The 14,221-nt window shown below is 44.5% G+C and overlaps 1 protein-coding gene across 1 annotated transcript in view; it reads right to left on the bottom strand.

Annotated features, from left to right (window-relative positions):
- Positions 1-14,221, bottom strand: part of THRA (thyroid hormone receptor alpha) — a 678,981-nt gene that overhangs the window by 32,799 nt on the left and 631,961 nt on the right. The window contains exon 7 of the mRNA XM_069237417.1: positions 5,452-5,599. Within this exon, the coding sequence (XP_069093518.1) occupies positions 5,452-5,599 (148 nt within the window). The remainder of the gene's footprint in view (positions 1-5,451; positions 5,600-14,221) is intronic.

The following is a 14,221-nucleotide window of genomic DNA, read 5'->3' on the forward strand; positions in this document are numbered from 1 at the left end:
AAAACAATGCGCGTCGCAGGGCGCAGTGCCCGACCTCATTACTGGCAGGCTGACCGCTGGCAGTGGGAACCACAAGGGCAGGAGGGCACAGTGCCCAACCTCATCGTTGGCAGATAGACCGCTGGCAGTGGGCACCAGAAATCAGCAAAATCACTCCAGCCGCCGATGTGAATTGTTTAGGAAATGGCTGCGCAAAGAGATGCCTGATAACTCGCCCACACCTCCCGCTCAGCCGCCCGTCGGACCAGGGCCCCCCATGTGCCTAGCTCAAGTCTCCGTAGCTCGAGGGAGCTATGCCAACACCTAAGCTATAAAGATGTTTCTCTCATTCCCTTCCTTGAAAAGACTCTACTGAGCTGCTCACTGTTCATGTACTCAGCGTGCCAGGAGCGCCATGACTGGCACAGCGTCCACTTGGCACAGATGAGGCAGACCTTTCTGAAGGCACATGACCCGCTAACAAGACTAATGCCAGTGCCAATACCCTTGAATACGGTCGCTCTTATTCTGGTAGTGCCCACTGATCAGAACAGGGAAGTCCTACATAGGACCAAGAGAACCAGGACTAGGTCGGGTTCAGGCATCATTAGGACAAATCTAAATGTAGTTACTTTAAATGAAACATATTTATAGAGCCAGTGGTTATTATAAAATCCTGGCATGGAGGTGGACCCATGTTGGACACAACTGACTACACAAAGAGTCTGAACAAGGGATTAGAAGACTCAGAACTATTTACCAGAGACTTGTAGAAAAGCCAGCTTGAAGGAGTCTGAACCAAATGACCAGCAACTAAGGAAATAAACTAACCAGCAGTTATCACAAGAATAGTCTGAACCAGCAGACAATGACACGCTGAGTCCAGCCTACCCAATCAGCAACAGGAGTTTGACCCAAGCACCATAGCTTAGACGATCAGTTAGGAGCAACTGCTAGTAACTAACATGAACCAAGCACCACAGCTTAGAAGATCAGTTTGGAACTACTAGTAACAAACAGTAAAAATCATTCACCAAAAAGAGGAAGGATCTGACCTATCGCTCACAACAAAAGAGGTGAATCATCCAGCAGCAACAAGAAGCCAAATTAACCACCAATAACAAAAATAAGAAACAACAGCCACCTTCAAGAACAACAACCAAACACGAGTCACTTCAACCACCTACCAGTAAAAGGATGAACCTAGTCAACCACGAGCAATTACAAGTCTAAAGAGTTTTAAGCAGCTACAAGAAATATGAAGAATTCATACCAGCCACCATAGGCATGAAGAGACCAAACCAACCATCACCAATGAAGAGTGTGAACCAGAAACAACACAAATAGGCTAAACGAACAGCCAGCAACAAGAAGAGTGAAAATCAACCATCAGAATTAACAACAAGAGGACGAACCAGTCACCAATATTTGGATGAGGCCTAAACCAACCAACCAATCAAACAAGAGTATCAATCAGATGCCAAACACCAAAATACGAAGAGTCTGAATCCGCCTAGGTCAAGAGGAGACTTCAAAATAAATAAACAGTGACTGGAAGCGGAATCCAAACCATTTTTACATTAATGACCACCGGCCACATCAGCCTTACATTCTTGTTCTCTCTATTGCCCTATGTGGAGTAGTCGGAAATGCTGGAAGTGCATACAATTATAAAAGTGTATATCCAGTTGGTTAAACACGTTTTCAAGTGTGGCCATGGGGTCAGTTATGGAGAGGTAACAGCTGCAGATGTCATCCAGGGGGTGCCCTGTGTTACCCCCGGCACTTCCTTTGCTGCCACTGGATGAGGCACGGTTAGGAAAGAGGGATCTGCATGCCCCTTTACTTTCTGTAGCTTCACCTTTGTGATTTTACTTGGGGTCATCAGAAACAAATACAAGCCAATTCTGGAGCTAAAGAGGAGACATGGAGGCAACCCTATGATCTCTTGGGAGTCAAAAGGTGGGTGATGTCACCTGGTATAGAGGTGAAAAGACATCCATGAGTTCAGAGGGCAGTTTTATCATCCTGCGTTTCTCAACTATCCAAGATATTGAGGCAATGTTCTTCCTAGGAGAGCCCTAAATGACACGGACACAGCCAAACTCAAAGCGAACACAATTGCTTTTCTCTCTCAATGAGCCTTTTTTAATTTCTGTCTTCAGCGAGTTGGTTTGGCGTTCTTGTCACTTTGCCACTTTTTCTTCATAGGTCACATGAATTGTAAATAGCTGAATGGTTCACAATAAACTCTTCTGTGAAGGTTCAAACTATAGCACGGTCATTAGCTATAGAATGCAGCCACTAAGGTGCAGGCTAAAGGCAGCTACAAAACACGGCAGCCGACAACCTCTGTATAAAACCTTGTCTCTAATTTACTTATTACAGTTAAGTTGTGACATCTCTAGTCGCTAGTAATAAAGAAATGATTTAACTGCTCAGCTGTACTATGTTATTACAGTTGAGTTGTGACATAACAATGCCTCCTCTCACGGAGCATAATTAAAGTAGCAGTTAAAGCAAGGAACTAGCCTTTCTCTTCTTCTGATATGTTCTTCTAAAAAGAAAAAAAGATATCAGGAGAAAGGAAGAAAGAAAGGAAATATTTAAAGCAACATGTTTATTTTTCCAACATTATTATAAGATATTAGAGACAGGCAGAATATCTGAATTTTTCTACACAATCTGAGCCATGGTATTCTTTAACCAGACTTACATAAAACTGATTTGAACATCTTTTTCCAAAAAGTGCAGATGCTTTTTGGGGCGCTTATTTTAGCAGTGCAGATTCTCCCATTCTTCTTCTTGTCTGCAATGAACACGAAAGAGCAAGACGCCAAGGATTTAAGTGGCTTGTGGGAAGGGTGGTGGTGTTACCACGTATTATATTGAATACAAAATACCCTCTGGCCTACACTGTAAGGATACTGCAAGTCACCTTGGAGTTCCATAAACTTATAAGAGAACTCAGCCTTTGGTTCCAACCCTCTATGTGGTCACAGAACTCCTCTGTGACTTCCAATATCCTTATAATTGCAGGCGTTAATTTATCTCATGTATAATAACCATTAACCTAAAGTCTTGCACCCTTCTCCATCTTGGGAGAGGTAGGTTTATCAACGTTTGTCCCCACCTCAGCAGTTTCATCACAATAACATTGCATGGCTTGTCCTAAGCGGCGGCCACCTAGTAATTGGTGCCATTCCTTTGATGTGATTAATACTCTAATATAGCGTTAAAAGGTTGTGGCCTTGTCAGGCGAAGTAACATTTCAGTGGGGGCAGCGGCTAGAGAGAAGCCGGCTGTGGGGCAGCTTAACCCATCTCACTATAATGTGCAGCCCTCTCGGTGCAGGACACAGCCTAGGGGCTGTTGTGCAGGTGGGTGGACAGCACTGATGCTGGGTTACTTGACCCTCTTGCTTGGTTGACCTCTGCACTAACCTCGGTGCCAGAAATGCTAGTGTCCTTTCATCATTCTGCCCAGTGATACAACCCGGCCAACTGGACTCTAATGCAGAATATTTGTAGCAGGAGGTGGGTGGCTCTTTTTCATTGTGATACCGGTATGAAATCCACTCAGCATCAGCATAATAGCTGCAGCATAGGTGTCATTTGCAGCTTGTAATACCAATGGACAGTTGAGGGCAGCAGTAACAGAGTTGCCCCTTAGTGGCATCCAAAGTACATGACAGGAGGGGTGGCTCACACCACATACGAGCAGCCAACACAAGTGTAGGCGGTGAGATATATTAACCATCAAGCTAAAGTCTTACACCCCGCCCTTTCTTGAAGGGCTGTCTCATGGATCTCCAACTTACCTTTAATGACAAGAATACTGGCATGGCTGGTCCTTGGCAGTGCTTCTACACATCTTAATATCAACCACTGACCACCACTCCTGTTCCATTACTAATATACCATCATTTAAACACTTGCAGCCTTATAACCCCACAAAAGAGCCATATACCACTATAAATCAAATGACCAGAAACAACGTTTCAGAGAAGGGCAGGACAGAGGGGGGCACGGTGTCTCATTGTGTCCCAGCACAAAATAACACAGAAACATATCTGTACAATTCCACGTGTATGACAAAAGTGCCATGTCCGTCCCATAGGAACAAGAGCCAATAGAGAACAAGCCGTACTTCTGGAATTAGCAAGAAACTCTGGCAAAGCCATTTTCTCTCACCTTTTAAATACCATACAGACTTACTTGATTTGCTATTGCTTTTGCAGAGGCTGTTCTGCTTAGAATGGAGGAGCGGGGGTTAAAAAAAAAAAAAAAATCTGGTAGGTTAAGCAATGTCATAGCTGTGGAGGGGTGGGGGGGGGAGAACCACATGGAGAGCGGAGGGAGGGGAGGAGCAGCAAACGAGGAAGAGAGATACAAAAAAAAAAGCATGCACTTCCATGGTGTGCTAGAAGAAATAAAAGTGAGCCCCCTGAATGCAAGCAGTGGAAAGACAGAACTCTAACAGAACAGAATAAAGAATAAAAGCTCCAGTGGCAGGGCAAATAAACAAACTAATTTAAACACTAAGCAGGGGAATGAAATTGACAGTAAGCCTCCAATCCAAGAGCATGAGTCTGACCCAAAGCCACTATATGTATATATTTTAATGCATTATCGACAACAGGTTTTCAACGAATAGCTTAAGTTGTCCCGTATGCAAGCCCTAAAAATAACTGTGTTAGGAAATGCGCAAAGCAGGAACAACTCACAACATGCTGGGTTAGATAACTGGTCATTACAAATCAGGATAGTTCAAAGGTTTTCGAGGTGTTCGGACAACATGGCAGACCAAACAACATGCTGTCATCAATGATCCAGTGCCAATGACCCAGTGCCAACTGCAATGACCACATATGCACTTTGAGAGTACAAGTACATCTTTTATTCACAGAGATTTCTACATGCACGCCCATTTCAATAATGAAGCGCACGTATGTACTCCCTACCCACTGTAATGTTCGAAGCAAGGTAGACATGTAAAGCATGTGGTACATCAAAAGCATATGTAGACACCTTGATGAAACTCATACGTGTACACTTTGGGCACATAATAATGTCCACATGTACACAATATACCAACAGCAATGATTACAAATGGGCCCCATGCTCTTGATTCCCACATCTATATCCCATGTTTGCAATTATGCCAATTGGTAGACCCCATGACTATGTGTACACCCAATGCCAACATCAATGCCTACATGCACAAAATGGCAACTGAAATACATATATCAGAGACTAAAAGTACACCCAAAGCTCCCAGTGATGTCAACATGTGCACCCTAAGAAGATAAGTATGCTGTTACTGATTCCCACATGCAGAACTTCATTTACATGCACACCCACAAACCAAACTTACAGTCCACTGTGATGACAACACTGTCAATCCGCATTCCCCACTCTGATAGTGATGCCCACACTTATGACCAGAGGCACTCCCGCTGCCTAAACTTACAATCCATGGCCATGCCCACAGCGATGCATTTCTTGAAGCGGCACAGCTGGCACTGGTTCCTGGTGATCTTATCGATAATGCAGCAGCCATCATACTTGCAGGAGTAGGATGGGTGAAGGTTCTTCTGGATCGTCCGTCGAAAGAAGCCCTGCAGTGGACAGGAAGGGAAGCAGATTACAACATTAGCACTTCCAGGCCGGCAATGGTGGAAAGTGTGGATCTCTAGACAGAGACGTTTTAAGGCATGAGCAAAGTGGGCACTGTCCCAGGGCCCCAGCTAATAAAGCCAGCTCTGTTCTGCAGAGTCTTTTGCCCTGGTGAACTTTAATATTAAATATATTTTTCCATTATTTTTAAATGTGGATGATGTGTGAGTCTATTACAGACATTTTGCAGAATAATTTTGTGTTTATGTTTCTCGCAACAGCCATAAAAAGTTTCTATTAGATCAAAACAAGACCTCACATATGAGAAATGGTAGGACATCACAGAGATTATTTGCAGTAATATTAGTGAGCTGCTGCTGGGTTACAATAGTGAAAATACAGATCACTATCCCCGAATATTTGATGTAAACACATTTAGAATTTGGGCGAATGGGCCTGTGCACTGCCAATGACCTGGCCAAAAAGGGCAAGAAAGAGCTGTCAGTCCTACAATGCATGCAGGGCTGCGGTGCCATTGGAAAATAATGTTTGTGCTGGTATTGAATGAATGTGCTGCAAGTTTTCGGTCACATTAGGCGCTATGCTATTCTTTGTACCCATAGTCGGCTCTTAGCATTGTCTGTACCCATTCCTGAAGCTGGCAATCCATCTCTCTCGTTGCTTAGTAATTGTAAATCCTCGTTAGAGGAACCTTCCTTGCAGGGGCTGCACTGCTCTATGGGAGCCAGTGAAGTTCTCCAAAGGCAGTAGCAACGCAGCTACATGGAGTCAATGAAGCTCTTTCTGGGCCAGGGAGATGTGGTCACTGCGAGCCAGTAAAGCGCTCTTAAGACCGGGTTGATGTGGTCACCAAGAGCCAGTAGAGCTCTCTCAGCACTGGGGTGAACAGACTACTGGTAACCAGGGAGACTAGTGAGTGCTGTTGAGATGATGGCTTCAATTAGAGTCAGTGGCGCTCTTTCAGACTTAGAGTCTTCTGGTCACTGGGAGCCAGTGAACCTTTCAGTGTCAAGAGATGTGGTCACTGGGAGACAGTACAGGCTTCTGAGGGTTGCAGTGATGCGGTCACAGGAGGGCAAGGAGATTGGTGAAGGCTGAAGTGATGGGGACATTGAGAGTCAAAAGAGTTCTTTCAGGCACAGGGAGATGTTGTCAATGGGAGTCAGTTGAGCTTTTTCGGAGCTAGGCTGATGTGGTTTGTCTTCTTTAGCATCAGATAGTCTTGCTAACTATATTTTTCTCCCACTTCTGGACCCCCTTCATTACAACCCCAGAATAGACTAAATTGTGTGCATGTTTTGTTTTATGTCCTGAAGAACCCCGGTGGACTGCAAGAGGCATGTTTGGTAAAAGACACAGTAGGAGCCAGACTCAAGCTTTGCCATGTGTCAGATAGGAAGGATCGAAACCACAGTTAAGGCAGAGTCTGAAATCCCAACCCAAGTTTCCAGGTGCCAAAGGAGCATTTATGGCCGACACAGTGTGAGGGATGAGCCCATGAAGTGGCTGGACTTATCTCTTTGTTACATCTCTCCTTCTTAGGGGATAGCAGTAGTAGTTCTCAAATGTGGTATTCACAGACTGAGCACTCAACTCATCAACCTAGCTCCTTATAGGCTGGTTGTATGAGTTACTGTATCAGAAGATTTCCACTACTGTGTTGCAAGCCTTTCAGTATCGCAACACTGGCAATGTGCAGCATCCAACACCAGTGGCCTTAAGAGTCCATTGAGGTTAAACTGCTACACACATTTAACACAGGCTAGCCTGTTCTTGACTGTTGGCCATGGGAGCAGCTGTTTTAATTGTTACAGCTCATTTCATGGGAGCAAAATTCACACCTATGTAACAACCTCCCAACCCAGCCTTGAGAGCATAACCAAACCACCTGCTCATTAAAACACCTCTGAAAATTGCACTATTTATACAAGCCTTAGAAACAGGCAAGTGTTGCTCACTGAGTTAAATGACTGCTGCTGACATATGTGATCTGCACATACATTTGAATCCCAACAAGGACTACTGATCCTTCAATCTTTCTGAGGTTGGTACACTGAGTGCCACTCCATAGGACAATATAGCACTGGTATTCAAAGTGCTTAGAAATAATACAAGTACCACATGAAACACTCCCTACGAAACAAGTAATTATTACTCAACAGTCAATGACAATAGGCTTCAACTCCTCAAGCTGTTGACTCGGGTGTTCCTAAGTGACCTCAGTTTGGCAGCACCCATGTTGATACAGTGTCTACAAATATGCTACCCTATGTTTCCCCACATAATTGCCCCTGCAAACCCCCTTTTAACACACCTCTACCGTCTCAACCAAATGCATATCTTTACAAAAAAAAAAAAAAAAATCTGTGTGTTTTGAAGTATCTGCCAGGCTAAATGCCGGGACACGGCTATAATCATCACAGTAGGTGGTGTTGTACCTGGGCTCAGGGGTGTGAGGGCTCGGTGAACCCCAATTAACATTCTTCTACTACCCAGCTAGGCAAAGTGGAGGCATTTCCTTGTTTACAATAAACCAGGGGCATCCTTGGCTCGCCAAGGGGTTACTTGGGAGTTATTTAAAACAAACAAGGTCGGACTAAAAGCCGGGCCTGTCGGAGGAGCTCGACTGCTCTCTCGGCGCCAAAGAGGAAAGTCTGCCCCGCTCCAGGATCCGTGACCCATCGCTGGGACTGGACGGATTCCCGCGCGCTCTGATATAATTATTTCCCTAATGAGCGGCTCTAATGTGTTCCTATTTTCTTTTCTGTCGAGCAATTTTCTCGGCCATCCCGGGCCATCCATCAGGGTTGGGCGTGCTCCCCGCCGCGGCCGTTAGCGCGCGGTACTGCACGGTCCCTTCTCGGTACTAATGACCCGCGGCGAGGCCGCTTCCTGCCCGGTAATGACCAGCTGAAAGAGCCGACCTCGGCACCTTCCACGCCGGGCACTAATGGGCCGGAAATGCCACGCGCGCACAAACATGGCGCTCACGCACCCGGGCGCGCCGCGCGGGGCCGTGACCTTTGGCGCGCGACCAATCAAAAAGCTGGGTTCCTAACCCTAAAGCAGGCAACTCTTCCGCGAGCCTTAAGTCTAGAGCAGGTCCCAAGCAGAGGGGCGGGTTTCATATTACCAGGTCACCCAGTACAACGGCCAACATTTGGGGGCAAGGAGGTACCATGGACCTCGTGTAGGGGTCCCCAGGCGACACTTTCTCCTTGTGACCCCTGGCCTCAGAGGGGGCAAAATCAGTGCCTGAACACAGAGGCAGTTCGTCCAGGACAGGGGCTCCTCTTTCCTGGTATTCTGACATTTTTTTTATTACACTAATAGTGAATACCATTTTTCACTATTAGTGTAATAAAAATAGAGTACAATTAGCTGGAATAAGGCACTATCTGGCAGTTAATGTAAGTACAAATCCCTTTAAATGTATGTTCTATGCACATTGTGGGTGACCTTTCGTGAGAGTGTGTGTGTGTGTGTGTAAGCATGTGTGCGTGAGTCAAAGTAAAGATCAAATGACATATGATGTCACTTACGCTACCCCTGGCATTTCGGTAAATTGACACCCATGGGGGCTCCCTGGGCTGGCAGTGGCTTAACACAAAATGTTGGGGGGCCCTGAAACTCCCATATGACAAATATATCAGTAGGTGGCTTTATACTAAGTGCCCCCCTTGGGTCACAGGGTCTGCAGGGGTAAGCTTACCACTTGGGTAGCTGGGCTTGTATAAATGAGGAGGGTGTTATGGATACATCATCTTGATTGTAACAGTCTTTAAACACCAGTGCTTTAAATAAGCAGGTACTCACACCAACTGAGTATCCACACTTCTTTAACTTGAAAGGGAATACCAGCACTTTTCAGAAATAGTGCAATACCTTTAAAGACAGATTACCCGCACTTTGAAGTAGTAAATATGGACTTTGAGATGGTGGTTAGATGCACTTTTATTTTCCATTTTAACCACTGCTGAATACCTACGTGAATATTCCCATTGATTAGTTCCTAATGGTTTCTTGTAAATCTCGCTGCTCGTCCACGGGTTTCTGGACCCAAGATTCCCTGCCATGAAGAAAGCTCCAGATAATTCCAGTTGGATCTTCAAACTGAACATAGGTGTCTACGGCTTGAACTGCGGATTCAGTTGGTAGCCTTTCATTCAGCAAAATAACTTCTGCACTGCCATAAGCAGGGCTAAATGTCCAAAAAAACATATCCAGCACTATTACCTAGGAGAAGCCATTTTCAAATCGTTAATTAGATTTTCCACTTAGGAGCTGGGTGTGTTATGGTGGATGCATGGTTCCCGCGTTCTCTTTTTGCGAGCTCTGACTCTCAAAGCGCTGTCGCTCTACATTCACTAAATACATAAATCCTGTGCTGGAGCTGCTTTAGGGCAGACTGAGTCTTAAGGGGATAACGTGAGCCCCGCAGGTCAGAACTCATTAAACAGCACGTCTGAGAAAGGGCCGCTCTCTGCCAGTCTATTCCTGGTGCAGGGAGCGGACAGCAGAAGACTGTACTTCATGGGAAAGGGGGTGCACTTGGCACAGGCATGCTGTGCCACGTCTCTTGTAGGCCTGCAGCCTCACTGATGCTCACGGTCACAGGCTTGCAAGGTCCTGAACTACAGACGCTGTCAGTGCCCTTCTCTTAAGGGCCTGCAGACACCAAAGTACCGTCCTCTCGAGGTGCTTGCTGAGACTCTGGTGATACCCACCCTCGTACGTCTGCCGTGAAGACCAGTACCTCTTCTCTTGGGCCCATGGTGCCCCTGATGCTAACAGGCCATGGGACTTTAAAGCTCATTAGTAACTTTCTTGCATGGTCCTGCAGTGCGCACCAGTACCCTCGTTTCAGGGGCCTGTACAGCCTCTGTACAAACTCCTCAGGGGCTACTGGTACCCACCAGTATGTTCTTCTGATGGACCTGCAGTCCCTCTAGTGCACACCCGTCCCTTCCCCTTATGGACTGACTGCAAGTCTTTCAAGGGCCTGAGATGCCCACCAATAACTTCCTCTCATATTAATGTAATATCCACCAGTACACTCCCCTGAACCTGCAGAGGCTCTGGTACAAACCCCTTGTGGGTGTGCAGTGCCCACTAGTATTTTCGTCTCGTAGACCAGCAGTGTCTCGAATACTATCCTGTTCAGGGCCTGCAGCGAACACTAGTCCCTTCTTTTCATGGGCCTTCTGTGCCTCTGGTTCTAGCCTATCAGGACCTGCAGTACCAAAAAGCACCCTCCTCTCATGGGCCTTTGTTGCTTCCTTGCTACCCATCAACAGACACATTTGTCCATCACTCCCAATATTACCTCACATCTTCCTTTTACTAATCCAATTCAATCAATTCATTCCTTTGAAAAAAGGCAGTGAATGCATGAGATGTCAAAAGCATAAACTTAACACAATTACCACAACTAACCAACAAAGAAATAACAAAAAAAACACTTTCACTAATCTACTACCTTTTACCTCTACCCTTGGATTCCGGAGTAACATTCAACTTGCAGCAAAGCACATCAACACTTCATCAGAAAAGTAAGCACTAAATAAATATAATTTACAATTTTGGGCCTGCAGGGACAGCCCATACTTTCCTCTCATAGGGCTGCAATGCTCCCCATCACAGGCCTTCAGTGTCAGCTACTATCCTCCTCCTATGTGCCTCCAATGCTACGCATCATTGATATGCACTGCCAACCAGTACTTTCCTTTCATGTGCTTGCAGTCCCTTACTGCAGCCAACTCTCTTGGACCTCCAGTGCCCTAAGCCTGCACTGCCACTCACTAGTGCACTGCGCAGACCAGCAACCTCTCATATATACGACTGTGGAACCTCACATAGACCAACAATGCCACGTCCACTCTCCTAGTTCTAAGACTAGCGCCTTCCCATCTGCAGTGCTTTCGTCTCAGACCTATGGTGCAGTTTGTACCACCCTTTGAAATAATCTTTGACTTTGTGTCCTCTTATCAAAGGCCTACATTGCCCCCGCCCTACGTCTTTCAGACATAATGTGCCCTAATTTCCTCCCTTCACATATGCAGGATCATACAGTCCTCTCCCTTTCCCAGGAGAGTGTGCCTGTAAAGTGTTAACCTACTGGGCACTAGAGGTTGGCAAGACAGACAACCAACAGCAACAGCAAGGTTCACGCTAAAGGCCTGGCTTGGGTTTCGGAGTCCAAGCATGAGGTGGACAACTGAAAGATCTACTACTATGGTAGCCACTAAACAGATAACATAAAATATGAAAACACTCTTCATAATTCAAAAATACTTATTTTTAGGTGTGACTTGATAGGACATTTGTCTGTAAAGGCTACTGTTACTAATTCTTTAAAATATACATCAAGAGGACTTTAGCTTTGTCTGGGGGAGCATTGCTTTCTCACCTCATGTTATTGGCTGTTTGGTGTCTCAATCTGTGGAATGCTTGATTGCAAAGTACAAGAAACTACCTTACATCTCAAAGATACTCAGAATCATCACATGTGAAAGTCTATAAAGGCTTTGCAGACAGAAAGCACTATATTTTTGTTTGGGTTTTCCACTGCAGCAAGCTTTTTTTTTTTTAAGCAGACCTATTGGTTTTGCCAGTGCTTCTTTTATATTTCCGTTTTACTTCAATGCATTAGATTGCATCATTGCACAGGATGATGAAAAATAATTTCTAAACAAACTTTGAATGATTTTATAAAAAGATTGCCCTTGTGACAATGGCACAAGCGAGAGGAAGAGGTATTTACATTTTAGATGTGCACTTTATACATTTAGTAATCACACCTCTGAAATAAGTCACTTCTAGCGCTAAGGAAAATGAGGCGTAGCAAGGTAAATGATTTACCTGTAATCACACAACAGACTAGTGGGCAAGCTGTGATTTGAGCCAGGTTTTTCCGACTACACTAATGTCTAAGGACTAATGTCCTGCCAGAGGACATTATCTCCCCTATCGCTAGTCTGACAGAAAAGGGCAACGGTTTGTGCTGTTTTCAAGAGCTAAATTAGTTCCTGGCGTTCAATAAAGTTGACATGATAAATGACTGGGCCGCACAGTGTATAAGAAATATTTCTAGAAACAAGTCAGGTGTAAGTCAATAACAAAAGGAGCAGCAGCATAAAGGATAATGAATATTTGTAAAATGAGTTTGGTTTTGGTCACTAGACATTTAAAAGGAAGGAAGGTTGCTTTTTTATATGTTGACATCACTGGCCTTCAATGATCTAACCAAAATTATTTCCCAAGAAATTCTAAAGCTCAATGGGGATAATAGATTAGCAAGAGAGGTGGGTCAGAGGGCGCATGTGTTTTTTTTGCTGCTACTTTTTCAGCATTTTTTTGTAAATTGCAATTTCAGTGCAATCAGAAACAAGCTTTGACAAAGCCAATAGATCTGGTTTTGACCTTGTCAATGCTTGTTTTGTGCGTTTTTTTAAAAACCTTATTGCTGGAGATACTGCTGAGCGCCCCCTCCCCAAACTGTAAAAACATTGTCAAAAAGCAAAGAAAACATGGTCTAAAAAAGAACACATTGCCATTGTAGACACTGGCACTTAAGGGAACTAGTTTGCATGCAGAAGTGCTCCTTATAAAAGGACTGAATGCTGTCAGTTAGCTAACGTCTGAAGTGGGCTGACCCACTGACCAATGCTGTATGCTGTATTGGGCAGAAGGAAAATGTAGATGACACAATAACAGACCAATGGATGAAGAGGGCTGCCTGAAAGCTCCTATAAATACGTATATTTCACATGTAATTTTGGTAAAATCAGGAGGGCTTGGCTTATGCCAGAGTTAAAAAACTCACACTATCACTCACTAGTTTAACAACATGCTTCAGATGCTCCTTTTGTTCATCAAACTCTATTATTGTGGCAGTGTCTAGGCTTGAATCATTCAAAACGGGCAAAGAGTTAGGCCAGACATCTGGCACTAGCCACGTGTGAGCTCCCTTGCTCACCGCCTCCATCTCTCAGCCTCTCGGTGAGTCTCTGCAAGGTCTTCGCCTCACCCTGCTTTTTCAGAATGGATTACCACTCTACAGGGTTACTACTCTTCACAAGAGAAAAATATATTTGGTAGCATTTGCAGTCACACCGGGAGTTTTTACTGTACAAAACACATCCCCTAAATCAGTGCACAATGTAGTTGTTTTCACATAGTTTAAATATAACATGTTTACAAAAGCAATTGTTATCTTGACTGTTGCATATCGTTACAGGGAGGCCTGGGGAACATTTTAATTACATTGATAACATTTCCTGTTATGTGAATTTCATGAAATTTCTCGAAATGTCACCCAATGGTATTTTGTGTACATTTTTAATTGAATTTATACATCATGTAAAAGGCCCTGCGAATTACTAGGTTATGACTTGCTCGCACAGCATATATACCAAGCCACAATTCACTCTGAAACAGAAGTTTCATTTACGTTTTAAAAATTTTAAGGGATTTTTGTGAAATTTCACCACAACAATTGTGCAGTGTTCAGACCTTTACATATAAACCAGTTCACTAGCTCGTCAAATCCCAGAATTGCAGTGAGATCAAAAAAGGCAATTTATGTAATTTGGGGAAAAAGG

Source organism: Pleurodeles waltl, chromosome 6 (assembly GCF_031143425.1).
Source record: "Pleurodeles waltl isolate 20211129_DDA chromosome 6, aPleWal1.hap1.20221129, whole genome shotgun sequence".
NCBI lineage: Eukaryota > Metazoa > Chordata > Amphibia > Caudata > Salamandridae > Pleurodeles > Pleurodeles waltl.